Below are 16,040 nucleotides of genomic sequence, written 5' to 3'. Positions count from 1 at the left end.
TATTTATGTCACTTTCAGCAAATGAAATTCAATTGATCTCAAAAAGTTCATACACACCTAAGTACATTCATAAATGAATTTATATGTATGATAGCACATCTGTAGTTATTAGAGCAATTCAAGTCTTTTTCCTGAAAAAAAAAACAAAAAAATCACCAAGACCTATAAAAGAGTCTTCAATACGTTCGCTACTATTTAAAAAATCACCTGTGATCTTTGTTCGTAAGTTATGGGCAGATTAAAAAGTTCTAAATCGAATTAGTGAGCTAATGCTGGAGATCAATGCTTGGTATATCCCAGATTTGTGGTGTATCCCAGATTTGGGACAACAGTTTTCGAGAGAAGTCGAAACATTTCACAAAAAACGGTCAAATTGTCAAAATCTTGCAATTTCTAGGGATGTAACTTTTTTCTACCAAAAAAAATGGTGCAGCCGCTCACTCAGGGGGATCCCCAAAACCAACTTTTTAAATTGTTTCTTATATCCCAGATTTAGGGCGGTAGTTTCTGAAAAACCGCAAAGATTCTCAAAAATGGTCAACATGTCTAAAAAAAAGTTCCTAATGATGCTTTAACCTTTCTTTTACAAAAAAAGGGCGTAGCCGCTTATACAGGGAAGATTCCCTCAATCATTTTTTTCATTGCAACTTTGAATTTCAAGAACAATTTATGATTTCTACAATTTGAGAAAACTGGATCATTAGGTAAAATTTACTCAGCTGAGAAATCAAAAAGCCACTTTCGAAATTAAAACTCAATCATTTTTTGTAAGCTTTACACTTTTACTTTTCGATAGCAGAGTTTGCCTTCCTTTCAACAAAAGAAAAAAGAGCCAACAACGAAACATCAAAAATGAGATCAAAAGAGCCAACAACGAAACATCAAAATGAGATCAAATGACTTTACATAACTTTTAGCAGATGAATTTGAATTGAACTCAAAAAGTACATACAAATAACTAAGTGCATTCATATATTCATGAATACTATGATGCACTTCTGTAGTTACTAGAACAGTTAAAGACTTTTTCCTGAAATAACTAAAAATCATCAATACCTAAATAAATGAAAATCACTTCGTTCTTTTACACTTGAAAAGGAATACAATTGAACTAACTCTTCTCTCTTCCTGGTGGCCTCTAGTCTCTCGCAGTCCTTCTGGGCCTGGAGGGCGGCTATCCTCTGCATGTGTCCCTCCCTCTTCGCCTGCATCTGTCCCATCCGAGTCTCCTTCCTCTGCTCCATCCGCCTCCGTCTCTCCTTCGCCGCCTCCTCTAATGCGCGAACTTCTTCTAGCTTACGCAGTCTGCCTTCCTAAATACATTCATACTTTTTACAACACAATTACACAACGGGTCTAAGGACTTTCATTAAAAAAATTGAATACTGTCAAACTTAAACTTTAGGTCAAACTTAAGAACAATCTCATAAATTATTGGAAGCATCGGCATCTGCCTGCGGTAAGACACAAGGTTATACCCTTTCAATGCTTGCTTACCCTGGGAACCAAAATCTGAATATACAAGGTATTGCACAACAAATCAAACATAGTAGCAGATGGCTGGAAAAATGCAAGAGAAGTCAAAGGAATCAAAAAAAGTTGATTGAAAATTTTGGACCCTTCAATTTTTGAAATTCGAGGAAAACGAGATAAGATCAAAACATTGAACGGGGGCCAACATTCCTATGGAAAAATGTTAAGGAATTCAAGGGAGACAAAAAATTTGGAAAGATAAACAGAGGCAAAGCAGAGCTTCGCACCACTTGCGATGCACTAAAAGGAGTAGCAAAACATTAAAGTTGAAAAAAACTAGGAGTACAAACGGTACAAACTTTACTAGCAACGGAACTTTACGAAGAGGAAACAAAGCCGACACTCTTTGAGCAGATTCAAGTTGATCCGAAAAAAATGATTCAATATAAACATCTTTTAAGTCCTACCAGAAAATACAATGAGCAATAGTTTATAAATACAATTAAAGTTGCTTACAAGCACAAGAAAAATCAGAACGTCTTCTTTAATTTCTTTAAATTACAGAACTGAAAAATTAGAATTCTTTAATTCTAAGTAATATCATACGATCGTGAAGCTCTTTGAAATTCAAGAACTATTTATAATTGACACTTTTTTGATAAAATTTAATAACTTGAGAAAACTTTGAGAAAACTGGATCAAAAGCTGGTGAATTTTTTGTTCTACTGCGAATTCAGTCCACGTTTTAACCAATTTATTCACTTTTTTGTGACCCTTAAACATCTGCTGGTCGAGAGTGGAGTTTGCCTTTGTGTTAACAAAGAAAATGAATTGAAAAAAAAATCAAAAGTCAAATCGCCAATTTACAATTATAATTGGGAGCAAGAGAAAGCGAACTGCTAATTTAAACCAATATGGTGGCGTTGTATAAAGCGTGTCTAAAATCATAAGTCTATAATCAGCTCATCATAAATTTGATGAGCAAAGATGAGTGCTAATTTTAGTATAATTTGTTTAAAATTGACTTTAAGTACAAATTTTCTCCAAAAATCGATCCAAAAAATGTATCAATGCTAGCATTTTTCTTAAACAACGATTTCCCTGAGGTATCGGTTGCAAAAGATTTAGAAGAAATTAAGTTTGTCATTACTGAGGTCACTGGTACCATAGACACACTTTTCATAAATTTACCAAATCAACTTAAGCGAAAAATTCGTTACTCGTGATTAATAATACAAAAAAAACATCACAAGAGCTAAGCCAGCATTTCAGGTAAGCGAAGATATAGTTCGTTCTCTCAGTATAAACTTGTGACTTTTGAAAAAACGGAAAAAATTATGGACTTTATGGATAAGCAGAGTGCAAAACGGAAACGAAAAGAAAATAAAGCAGGCGAAGCAAACACTAGCCAGAAAAGACAAAAAGCAGCTCTTAAAACTGGCATGAGAAAAAGGAGAAATAAGCCTCGAAGTATTAAAAAAAACCGACTAAGTCTCGGATGTGATCTGCGACCTAGAGATTTTTAGTCTCACGCGCTAACCACTCAGCCAGGCACGCTTAATACATCACAAACACTAGCCACAAATAAAGCAGCGAACAGATGCTATGATCCTTTCTGTAACACTACGCTGATCGCTAATTTAACAGAGGCGAATTGCACTTCGCATACACAAGCAAAAATATGACCGATAACGCTATTGAGAAAAACTGAATGAGAAAAAAACTTTGTGTACAAAATTTTTGAAGTGACGCACGCCAATTATGAGTCTACGTAACTGCTAAGTGACGCAAGCCAATTATGACGCATTATCAGTCAATTTGAAAAAGGAAATTTACCAACTAACATGCCTCAATTTATAGAGTGGACGCATTTTAACTAGTATACGAAAAAGTTCATTAAAAACATCTGACCCTGACTCCTCTAAATTGAATTTTTTGACAGATGTACACAGAGGCAAATCCAACTACCCAAACACAAGCAAAAAAAAATAGCGAAAGGGAGCTTTAGAAAAGCAAAAAACATCAAAACAGACCACCGACTTCGCGATTCGAACTGCTGCAATACGTAAAATGAATCATACGTCTTATTGACTGAGCCAACAGTTTTATACAGATTACACATTATCCAATAGTAAAAACCAGGCGCTCTAATAAAGTAAATAAAACATGCTGCGAAATCGCTTGCAAATGGAATGGAGCAAAAAAGTTGAGCACTATTTTGTGCGAGTTAAGGTGGCTTGTGGAACAAACATACGCATAAGTGTTCTGGATGAGTTAATAAAAAACCACAAAAAATAAAATGTTTGAGTAAAAAGTGAACATCGGTATTGAAACGTTTAGAAATATAGAGAATCAGAAAGGCGACACATCTGAGTTCAAGATGAGGGTGAATTTAAAACCCATATTAAAAAGGCTTAATTAAGATTAAATCAGTGATTAGTCAGTGGTTAGTACCTCCATCTCCTGTTTCCTGGCCTCGAACACCTCGTGCTTGCTCCTCATTTCTGCCCTCTTATTCTGTGCCTCCAAGGTCATGATGAATGCGATCTCATTCACCTTGTTCTCCTCTTCATGTGCCTTCTTCACTATCTTTCTTAGGTGCGCCTTCCGCTTGTTCTCGGCTAATTCCAACTTCTGCTCGTAGGCACTCTTTTTCCGGTCCAGGATCTCGTTCTTCCAACGACGCACTTCCTGGATCTAAAAAAAAGCGAAAACCATAACCTGGCCACTTAGATCAGAAGCTTACAGTATGGCCATTTAGAACAGCAAACGATAACAGAATAAACCATATCACCTCTAATCTAATTGAGTGACTTTTATGTTTAATTGAATGACTTTAATCTTTATGTAAAAACAAAAAACCAACCAGAAACAAGATCAGACAAATAAAGGTTTGAGCTGACTGAAATTCTGGTCCGGCCACTGGAAGTGGAGAAGAACTTTGTATTCGGGTGTTTTAGTTTTTTTCGACTTTTTATTTTGCACGCAAAATCAGGTACGCCAATTGGCTCTTGCAGCGATTCGAAGCCTATTTAAAAATTTCCAAAAAATTAGTGTACAGACAAATAATTTAAAAAGCGTTTGATTTTTTGTCCAATTTTGAGCAAATAAGGCGAGCGAGCAGGATTATATTAAGCAAATAAGACTACTTAAAACTTAGTTTTATTCCAGGAAAATTAGTTTTTGAAGGTGTTTCTAATGATTTCTTGAAATCGGTAAAAAAAAAAACTAAAAAAATATATTTTTTGATTAACTTCGTTGTTAAAAATGCGTATTCTACTCTTACTATCGAATGAACGTATTTTCTAGGCTTTCTTTCAGATCCGCTCATAGCCAAACGAACAAAAAAAAGATTGAAATTTGCAAATATTACGCTCAAATACTGTTCAGAGTTGCTCATAGCCGAACGAACAAAAACATAACAATTTGCAAAAAATATGTTTTTTTTTGTGATCGGACCTTGTGCTCTTAGGCTATTTGCACCGCAAACAGCTATAATTGGTCATAATCATCTTTGTTCATAACTTTATACGACAAAATTTCAAATCTAACTTGTACTTTTAGCCCCCATTAACTTAACACATGTAGAATAATAATGTATAAAAGAAAGCGAATGTCCTGGAATCCATAAAATTAAAGTTTTAAGTCATCAGATTCCGCACGAGACGAAAACAACCCTCCCTTTGATAATTACTTGAGATCCATTATCCTCAATGGAAAGGTCCAACACACGGGCTGCTCGGTTCTTTAAAGAGAACCGAATGCGCCCCTGTTTCAAACCTAGTGCGTTTTTTGGGCTAATAAATGTTGTCTAACCCTCATGCAACGAGCACGAATCAAGGGGACCTAGAACCATTGACCTTTCGACTGATAGCTGGAGACCTTAGCCGTTTCATCATCACTCCTTTTAATTTTTAAACGCTTTGGACACTTACTCTGAGAGCGAGGTTCCTTTGCTTCAACATTGTGTCCTCCAGCGCCTTGGCTCTCAGCTCCTGAGCTTTCCTCTGTTTTTCTTCGTGACGCAACTTCTTCTCTGCCCACGAACTAAAAAGACGTAATCGTTGTCTTTGAAAAATGCCGCTAGAAACCCAGACCTCGAAAAACCCCGCTCAAAAACATGACATGTAAAATTGCAACGAAAGAGTGAAAAGCACCTCTACGTTCATAAAAGGGCAAAACAAAAATTTGAAGTGACGCTAGTTTATTCATCGTTGGCATAAAAATGGAACGCACATTTCTGAAAAATCAATATTATTTTATCAAAAGAGCACACGCAGTTCTATAATTTTAGTTCGAATCATCGCCTTCTTTATTCGCTATAGATTTGAGTTCGGCTCTTCCCTATCCCTTTCCCCCAGCTTAAAAAACCTCAAGTTTATTAAGTAACCAGTCGCTTTACCAGGTTGCGCATTCGGGCCAAATGTGCTTCAACTATGATAGTTAGCCCTCGAAATTAATTTTCATTGCCATCAGACAGGAGGACGAAAAAATAGCTGAAATTTTTTTCTTGGCTCTTCAGTCCAATTTGAAATTGATAAAAAATTTTACGCTGCTGATTGATTAATGAAGACCCTGTTATTGCTCGACTTGCCTGGTGCGAGATGGGGACGACAGCCTCTCGTGTATGATGAGGGCCCGACTGGGATCCCTGCCTGTTAAGTTGAACATGCGTCTGTCTTCCTCCTCCTTCTCAACCAGGTCAGCCCAACTTCCAACTTCCTCCTCACCCTCACCCTCTTCCTCTTTCATCCCATTCGAACCTAGGAAAAAAAAGAGTTGTCTGATTGTCTGCTCTAAAAACAATCTTCCCAATCTCTCCTTTAGCACCTCTTCAAATGTTTTTTTTTTCATACCATATAAGAGTTCTTACAGCAAATATGGAAGCAAAAGTTCATATGCAGAATTTTACAAGAAAGAGTTTTTTCTGTAGATATTACAGTAAATTCTAAAAAAATGACTCATCAAATAAAACAAATATTAATAAATATACGTTCTAGTGAATCAAGGCTTTGATAATCTGCGGAACAGATATACCAATTGCAAGTTATCGCATAAAACAAAGGGTTTGCCGCTTCCTTGCATGGGTTTGTCATACAAAACTTGGCTTTGCATATTTATCGCACCTATTTAAAATGTCTTCTATCTAACCTGTTTGATTATCTGTTTGTTGCGATGCACAATTCCTAACTCCAATTTCTCTACCGTGAAGCTCGTCATCGGAAGAAGAAGCATCTAAATTCAAAGTCATATTGTTCATATTATAGTAATCAACGTAAAGAGAGTGTTAACAACAAATGAAATGATCATTTTTATTATTTTCTCGAAGTTTTCCAATTTTTGAGCTTTCTGCAGTTATCGTAGGTAGCAGAATAAAAAAGATAAAGTAAATTACTTGAGTAATAATAGCTTGACTAAGCGGAGAGACATAAAGCACAGATGCGAACGGGAGCGTCGCACTACTTACGCTATATCACAAAAAAAATCATGAGAAGCTAGCATGTGTAAAATGAGAAGAAAACCAATACACCAAAAAATTATTTGTGGGACTCGACGAATGAATTTTAATTTTAAAAAATAAACTAACACAATTACCAGCGTTATATTAGCATTCGGGCGAAATATGTCTGAGAAACATAACCAACAGACAGTTGGAAAACTGTCAATGACCACAAGTAAGCAGAAAAAAACTGCATTTCGAAAAAATAGATGGCCTCAAGGCTCTTTGATTTTCTGGAAAAATTTAAGAATTAAATTTCAAGCAATTTGAGAAAAATGGATCCATAGGTAAATTTCTCATTTCACTGTGAAATCTAAAAACTACAATCCACTATCGATACTAGAAGTCGGGCACGTTTTCGATGACCTTTACTCTTTTGCTGCTCGATAATAGAGTTTGTCTTACTTTTAACAAAGGAAATGAACTGAGCTTAAAAAGAAATCAAAGTCAAACCGAGCCTTAACAAATTGAGCCTAAACAAATTTCAAGACTATTCCTGAAAAAAAAATACAAAAAATCATCACGACTTATTTAAGAGTCCAAACTACGATCATCGACTTTTAATTAGCAATTAAGCTTTAAACTCTACATAGCCCAGCCCCGAAGCACAAGCCCGTTTAACAATTTATTATCATCCTCCAAATGACGAAAAATCAGACGTCTATAACATCGGCCAAAACTAATTAGGCCGAATAGAACTTCCATGCTACAAAAAATAAAATAAAGAAAACTACAAAATCGGAGTTATTGAATTAACAAATAAAAGAAAAAAAAACAAAATAAAAAGCTAAGCAGACAGATAACAAACTGACTAAGAGAAACTGTAAAGAATAAAGTAAAAGCAAACAGTAATTTAACTTGAATTTTTAAGAAGTTGAGCGTAACAGCAGGTTATTATAGCGCATGTGTTTGTCACCTATGATTCAAATTCCTCTGCTGAACACAATCTTAATCTGAAGTCTTCATTCCGATTTAATAACGCTTGCTAATCGCAAGCGTAATCAGATTGGTGTGTATCAAAATCTGTATCGATTATCGCAGCTCCCCCTGTAGACTTGTTTGAAATCGGAAATACTCGTGTTCTCGACATCCAAAAACTTTCAGAACTTAGATTGCGTGCAATAAAGAAAGAACCTACAAAGTATTTCTATCACATGCCGTGCATTCGCCCTACAACAGATTTGAAAACGTCGACTTGCGCAAACATTTCAACCCTTGCAGTGTGTTGGCCATTTAGCAAATCAAAATCTTAAACACGTGCTAAGTGAAATTTCTTAAGCATTACAATATACGATACAGCTTAAACGTGCAAAAAATCTTTCGTTAAACATGCAAAAAATAATACATTCAAAAAGATTAAACATGTTAACATAGCGACTTCTTAAATAGGTCAATATAAACACTTCTTAAGCATGTCTCAAGTGAAATGCCAAATAAATAAGGTATAGATAGAAGTGAGCAGAGTGAAAATTTTGAAGACCTTGGAACTTTCCCAAAATTATAACCTTTCTCTACCAAAAAGTTTAGGAGTAGCCGCTTCAACAGAAAAAATTTGCCCAACTGCTTCTTCCGATTGAAACTTTCATCTCAGATTTCATAGGGTAGTTTTTAAGAAAAGACAAAATATTTCTAAAAAACGGTCATAAGTTCAAAAACGTGACTTTCCGAAATCCATAACTTTTTTTTGCAAAACTTAGGTCGTAGCCACTCAAGCAGAGAAGATAACCAAAACAGGGTTTCTCGATTGAAAACTAAACCTGAGAATTGGTATAGTAGTTACCGAGAAAAATCAAAGTTTCCAAAACCAGCCAAAGTTTCAGAACTGACATTTTTGAAGGCCACAACTTATATTTAAAAAAAATAGGAGTGGCCACTTACGCAGGTAGGCTTTCAAAACACGGAGTTTTGATTAATTTCTTGATATCAGAACTGTCACGATACTTATCGAGAGTAAACAAAAAGTTTCCAAAAACCGGTGAACAAATCAAAATTTCGATTTTTCCGAAAATAAGAGCTTTTTGTTCAAAAAAATTTGGCTACGCTAATGCACAAGAAATTCGCACAATTTGTTTTTTTATTGAAACCAAAAACTCAGACTTGTGAGGGTGTTTTTCGAGAACAAACAAAAAAACTCCAATAATATTGGGCAAATACTCCCACACAGACATTTTCGAAGGCTGTAGACAGTGGTAAAGAAAAGAGACTAGGAAATTACGCTGGCACACAGGGGAAGACAAAAAAGATCCGCAAAAAAAAGATTTTATGAAAACTTTAACAAGTTTTAATAAATCCTCTCTGATTCAACAATGAAACCTTGCAACCACAATGATGCTTGCTCAAAAGACAAGTAAAATACCTGATGTGGCACCTAATCCGACAAAACTAGAGCAGACAAACGAAAGTCCGACAATCTAAATTTTATCGGGGGAAAACATTACAATTTCATACAAACTGCAAAAAAAGATCCTGCCGGGATCGAACTTCAAGCCTTTAGATGCAAAATCAATCGCGTTATCTCCAGGCCAAGTGGAAAGGAACCTGGAAGCTGTTAACATTGTTCAAAAGCAAGTTCAATTTTTTGTTAAAAAAATGCTGTTCACCGAAAAAAGTCTAGGATGCAAAAGCAGTCCCGTTACCTCCATAATAATTGGCATTAAAAAAATTTGGGCGTAGCCTCTAATACAACGGGGTTTTTACAACCCGTTCTATCCATTGAAACCAAATTCTATGATTTGTCATTTGGGAGGATATTTTTTTGAAAAAATATGGGTCAAATATTCCCCGCACAGACATTTTCGCAGGCTGTAGACAGTGGCGTAAAAAACAGAATATGGGATTAAACAGGTAAACAGGGGAACAGCCGATCTTTCCGTTAAAATCCCTTTTTGAAAATCGGTAGAGTAATAGCTTTTGAGAAAAGCTAAAAATTATGCAGAAGTGAAAATAATTCTGAAACGTCTCTAAAAATCATAATAAAAAATCCAATCCCATAAATTCTCATAATCACTGCTTATATCAAACGGGAATTCTAGGCACACATGCTAGGAAAGCTATTTGAATTTTAAATTAGCAACGGAGCAAAACTCACGCAGCCGACCGTCTTTCAGCAGACACCAGTAGAGCCGAAAAAACTGATTTTACAAAACCTTTCCAAAGTTTTAAATCCCCCTTGCAACTACTGTGCTACTTGCTCACAAGAAAAGTTAAATCCCTGATGTGGCACCTAATTTGACAAAACTAGAGCAGACAAACGAAGTCCGACAATCTAACTTTTATCTGGAAAAATTTCAATTTCATACAAACTGTAATAAAAAAGATCCTGTCGGGACTCGAAACCCAGACCTTTAGATGCAAAAGCAATCCCATTACCTCCATAACAATTGGTATATAAAAAAAATTTGGCCGTAGCCTCTAATGCAACGGTGTTTTCTCATTACAAAAAAAATAGCAAAAAAGAAAAAAACGAACTAAACAGGAAGTTTGAAAAATCCTCTGATCTGCCCCTATTTTTTGTTGCTAGGATGGGGATTATCATGGTTCATTCCCGATTGTTTTAAGTAAGCACTTTTATCTGAACAAATCGAAAAAAAAAAGCAAAAACCAAAAATCTTATAATTTTGTCTGGAATGATGTTCTGGGAAGAAAAACGTCGAGGAACACAATGGCCGGCTTTAAAAAGTTTTCAGAAACATGAAAATCTATCGAGCGGCAATAAGTTCAACAAAAATTAGGTAAACTCATTAGGTAAACTCCGATGGATCCGACAGCAAAAATGATGTAATGAAAAACTTTTTGAAATTTCTGAGCTTCGAATCCCACCCTTCGGAAACACAAAAAGAAAAAATCTTTCTTACTTCTAATTTTTTTTTACTTCAAACAGCTCATAATTGAGCCACTATAAGATAAACCAAAGCCATTCAGGCAAACAAAAGTCTTATTCAAACAGGCAGTTGGAAAACATCAGATTAAGTAAAATTACAAAAATTAAATATAAAAAACATTCAATTACAAGGAAAATTGATAACGGCACAAAAAAAAACGTGATGTGCGGACAAAAAAGTCAAAAAGTAGGCCGACAGTTTTTTGGAAACGCAACATTTCACATTTGAAAAAAACTGAACCTGGCTAGATTCGAACCTGAAACCTTGTCAACCCAGGCGTAGTCGTTACTTTTAGGTCAAGTGAGCCGATGAAACCAAGAAATTTGATAAATCTGATAAATTTGATAAACTTTTTTAATAAATCAGGCTATCACTAACTCAATCAATTTTGTTAAGCTAGCTAATAACGTGAAAAAAGCCTATACACAGAGGCGAGCTGAGCTTTGCACCATTTGCGATACTACAAGTATAGAATTGAAACAGCAAGGCACTAAAGAACTATCAAAGAAGACTTCGAACGTTGTGTTGTTATCGTTGAAGAAATAACTTTATAAAAAAAAGAACAGGTTTTTTTATGTTTAAATATATTAAAATCTTTTACAGAGTTTCAAGTGGAAAAAACACATGTACTGTTAAAATAGTATCCACGAAAGCCATATATGTACTGAAATCAAGATGTTATACTAATTTGCAAACTAAATTTGAGATTATTCAAACGCTATTTAGACAAAATTGATCTTAAAGTATACTAGAGTAAGGCAGAAAATTGTTTTTATTCAAAACTCTAGTTTTAATCATATTTTGACAAAACACTTTTATATCGTAGCAAAACTGCTTAAAAATTGAAAAAAAAAATGTGAACTTAGGATCACAAAATTGAACCGGACCAAAATGCAGTTGTAAAAGCGTTAAAAACTCCAGGCACGTCAAAAAAATTCACTTTGTTCATTAACACTTCAAAAATTTCATAAAACTTACCCAATTTGAAAAAAACTGTATCAGTTTTTCAAAATGAAAAAAAAATAACTTTTTTCGTGCCACTTGCACTCGCAATTGGAGAGCGTAGATTGCCTTCCGTTAAGAAAACTGATTATATTAACTCAGATTTGACCAGATCACTTCGTTCATCAACGCTGAAAAAAACGATTTCATTTTCCTCGAAAACCCAACACGAATTAAAAAAGTGATAAATCACTTTATTCAACAACACTGAAAAATCAATTTCATGGTTTCGAATCTAAAATCAATGTTAACTCTCACAAAAAAATTAATTAATCAAGCAAGCTGTTTTAGCTTTGAAGTGAGATTTGGAGCATCTAAATAGTTTGCTTAAGACCGAAAAAAGTGAGTTGTCGTATACCTTTTCCAAAAAAAATGTGTTACGCTCATGTATTGCAGTTGCATGTATTGCAAAAAAATAGATTAGATTCATCGAGTACCTTTTATAACCTTCTCTCGATATAAAAAAGGGTAGAATGTTTACAAGATACATGAATTCATAACTCATTATCTTCTTCCTAGATTTACACCTATAGGAGGGAGGAGGCTTAGAAATACTGCACTTTTTGGGGTCTTTTGGCGTCGCACTAGTGTTTTTCTACTAAAAAAAATAATCGCACAAGGCGCATTTCATCCAGTGCAATGGTGTTAGAAGGAATCTCGATACAGCACCACATCTCTTTGTAGTTCTTTTTAGGGTTAGTTAGTGATCTGTTCTCTCTGAACGATTTTCTGCATAAATCATCTCTAAACTCTGCATAAATTATGTCCAAACTCGCGATTTTCCGTTATGAGGTATGAGGAAGAACAATTGAGTTCAGAATAATTAACTTGTTCACCATGCAAAGTTTTCTACATTGTGACAACGTTTGAATAGTTTTTCAAAACTGAAATTCAAATGGGGGGAGTGGCATAGAGCCCAATTCCTACCATTTTCCACGCCATCTTCGTCCTCGCCTTCTCCCGGTTGTGTGAGTGCAGCCATTGGGACATCCTGAAGAGACATGTCTTCCAACTGGTGCACCAGTTGGCTCTCTTCCTCCTCACACTGTTCCAGTGCACGCTCGAAGCACTCCCGCAACTCACTCTCCAATTCACTCTCATCCTCATCGTCGTCCTAGGAAGAAAAATATTCTAATGAAAGGAACAAAAACCCGCACTAAAACATTCAAGAGAGTCGAGGAGTGAGCAATATAGTCAAGAGCCCGCACTATTTTAGAACAGTCACGTTTGGTGGAACGGGTAAAAAATGTGGAGTTTTGACAAGTGTTCTGAAGATGCAGCGCGCTATTGAAAAACTCGACGAGCTCACCGAAAAATTTGCTTGCCGTTTTTTAAACGCGAGCCTTGTCTTCAAAATTCAAATTTCATGTATAAGTTACTTCGTGTATAAGTTATTTCGTGTACAAAAGTTTTTTTGTTCCGACCATTTGAAAGGAGAGGAACTTTGTATTCGGGCGTTTTAGTTTTTCTCTTTTTTTTTCGTTTTTTGTTTTCCACACAAAATCAGGTACCACAAATAATCATCGGAATGAGTTGTGTGATATTTCATATAAAATCCCTTTCAATCCTGGTCCGAAGTTGTCTCAGTGTCAAGAAAAACAGGTTTGAGCATTTTGAATTTTAGTGTAATTTCGAGCGATCAAAGCAAGCAAGCAAGCAAGCAGGCTGATTATAAAAGAAAAAGCCATGAAACTTTGAAGTGTTTAGCGCAAAAAAAATTCAAAACAATTTCTGCAAAAAAACTGAAAAAAACTGAAAAATAAAAGAACTTTGAATTTTTTGAATTATGTTTTTGGTTATTGATTTTTCCGGCAAAACCTGTTGCCCATTTTACTGTGACTGTCAAATAAATTTAAATTTCAGGTTTTCTTCAGATCCTTACATCACACCCCGCACAAAAACAACACTAATTTTTAAAAAAGGGTCGAAATATTCTGTGTTAGACAACCGGCCAGGGGCGGATTTAAGGGGGGGGGCGGACACCCCTCCTCAGGGATTCGATACCCTGCCGACCGGCTATCCTTGTTTCAACTTTTTTAAGTGAATCTTATATTCCCAATTTTGGATGAACAAACAATAGTGCTGATTTAAATTATCCGGACAAAACGAACAAAACTTGAATTTTCAAACGCATTTTTCTCAAATTGGGTTAAGATTAGACAAAAAGTGACGAGAATAAAAGTTACGTAGAATTTCATCAGAATTAATATGGTGCAAATTTTTTTCCGAAATTCTCAACCAAAATGTTACCCCAAAAATGGGTCATTTTGGCTTTTTACAATTAATCAAAAATTACGCTGAAACTACTTTGTTAATTGATAGGAAAATTATTTCACAAGAAGCCTCTTACACATCATAACAAAGCTTGAGAAGGATTAAGGATTAAATCTCCGAAAATTTGCGCAAATTGTTTAAAAATTGTTTTTAAACAGAAAATTCTAATTTTAAATAGTAAAACTCACATTTATTGACTATCAAGTAAAAAATTTTTCTCTTAAACTGGTTTTTGGAGATTTAACCCTGCTTAAGCTTTGTTGGGCTGTGTAAGAGGTTTCTTGTGACATAATTTTCTTATCAATTAACAAAGTAGTTTCAGCGTAACTTTTGATTAATTGAAAAAAAAGCCAAAATGACCCATTTTTGGGGTAAAAATTGGTTGAGAATTTCGGGAAAAAAATTGCACCATATTAATTCTGATGAAATTCTAAGTAACTTTTGTTATCGTCTTTTTTTGTCTAATCTTAACCCAATTTGAGAAAAACGCGTTTGAAAATTCAAGTTTTGTTCGTTTTGTCCGGATAATTTAAATCAGCACTATCTACAACTATATATTGGAAATAAATGTTATAAAAAGAACTCCCACCCCCTGTCAAAAAATGTATGTATCTTAATTTATATGAGCGCATATTACCTCTTCATCGTCTTCATCTTCTTCGTCGACCGAAAACTCTTCGTCCAATTGGCCTGCACCAGATTCTCCTAAGTGAGAGTTTATAGCAATGTCTTCAGAACCGTTCTCGAATATAGCTTCTTCCCCGGAAGTCTGAAAACATACCCAAACATCATTAAGTTAATTGTCACCTGCATATTAACGGCACTAGACTGGATTGATGAGAAAAATAATCCAAATCTAAAAAGCTGCTTCCAACTTTGACAAATTGATTAAAAAAACTAAGCCAATCTCGCACAATGAATAACAAAGTATCTGTAAATACCTCCAAGTTCAACACCTAAATCCGCTCAAATATCACTCAAAAAGCTAAATCCACTAATTTGAATATAGCCTACGGACAGTTGGAAAAAATTCAAGGATTGCAGGAAAACAGAAAAAAACTGACTTTGAAAACAAAAAACATTTGGCCTTGAACCTCATTGATTTCAAGACCAATTTATGATTGAATCATTTTGAAAAACTTGGATCAAGGGGTTAAGTTTTTATTCTGCTTAAAAATCTTAAAAATTAAAACCCACTTTCAATACTGGAAATAGCGCAATTTTTTCGCGCCATTTCCACGTTCGTATTTGAGGAGCGCAAACTACCTAACTTTTGAATTGAACTCGGAAAGTGCATATATACCTGAATGCATTGATCTGTAATTATTAAAGCATTTGAAGACTCTTTCCTGAAAAAAAATCACCAAGACCTATATACGAGTCTTCACTACGTTCAGTGACCCTTAAAACAGCTTTTAACTCGAAACCACCTTTTACTTGGAGTCATTACAGTCATTTTACGCTACATAATCCTGATGTATATACGAGACAGAAAAAATCACTCAAATTACATAACCAAAAACATACCAAAGATTTGCTTCGCTCGCTCAATTTCATACGAAAGTGCTAGACTAAAGCCTAGGCAGCAAAGAAAGTTGCTAACAAAAAAGGACGACCAAACCTTGCAAAAACGTGCAATAAAAGAAATCATTTGAAACTCCGAAACATAGCCAATAGACAGTTGGAAAAAAGTCAATGAACGAAAAGAGACAGAAAAAATACTTAATTTTTTTAAAGAAAAACTCAAATTTCGAACTTGAGTATACATTCGCTTCAAGCTTTTCCGATTTCAATGTATCATTGACACTTTAAATGTATCATTGACGGGAACAATTTATCATTGACGCTTTCTGGATAAAAAATAACCTACATTCAGTTATTTTAATTTCCGATGGCAAATTTGAAATTTA

General features: G+C 35.0%; 1 protein-coding gene across 1 annotated transcript in view; it reads right to left on the bottom strand.

The window, feature by feature from the left end:
- The window catches only part of LOC134854916 (S phase cyclin A-associated protein in the endoplasmic reticulum-like), an 88,649-nt gene that overhangs the window by 61,007 nt on the left and 11,602 nt on the right, over nucleotides 1–16,040 (bottom strand). The window contains exons 7-13 of the mRNA XM_063871317.1: nucleotides 14,768–14,899; nucleotides 12,784–12,970; nucleotides 6,625–6,708; nucleotides 6,068–6,236; nucleotides 5,409–5,520; nucleotides 3,928–4,170; nucleotides 1,117–1,313 (exon numbers count right to left, since the gene is read on the bottom strand). Of these exons, the coding sequence (XP_063727387.1) occupies nucleotides 1,117–1,313; nucleotides 3,928–4,170; nucleotides 5,409–5,520; nucleotides 6,068–6,236; nucleotides 6,625–6,708; nucleotides 12,784–12,970; nucleotides 14,768–14,899 (1,124 nt within the window). The remainder of the gene's footprint in view (nucleotides 1–1,116; nucleotides 1,314–3,927; nucleotides 4,171–5,408; nucleotides 5,521–6,067; nucleotides 6,237–6,624; nucleotides 6,709–12,783; nucleotides 12,971–14,767; nucleotides 14,900–16,040) is intronic.

This window comes from Symsagittifera roscoffensis, chromosome 9 (genome assembly GCF_963678635.1).
Source record: "Symsagittifera roscoffensis chromosome 9, txSymRosc1.1, whole genome shotgun sequence".
In the NCBI taxonomy this organism is placed as follows: Eukaryota; Metazoa; Xenacoelomorpha; order Acoela; family Convolutidae; genus Symsagittifera; species Symsagittifera roscoffensis.
This window is presented reverse-complemented; position numbering and strand designations above follow the sequence as displayed.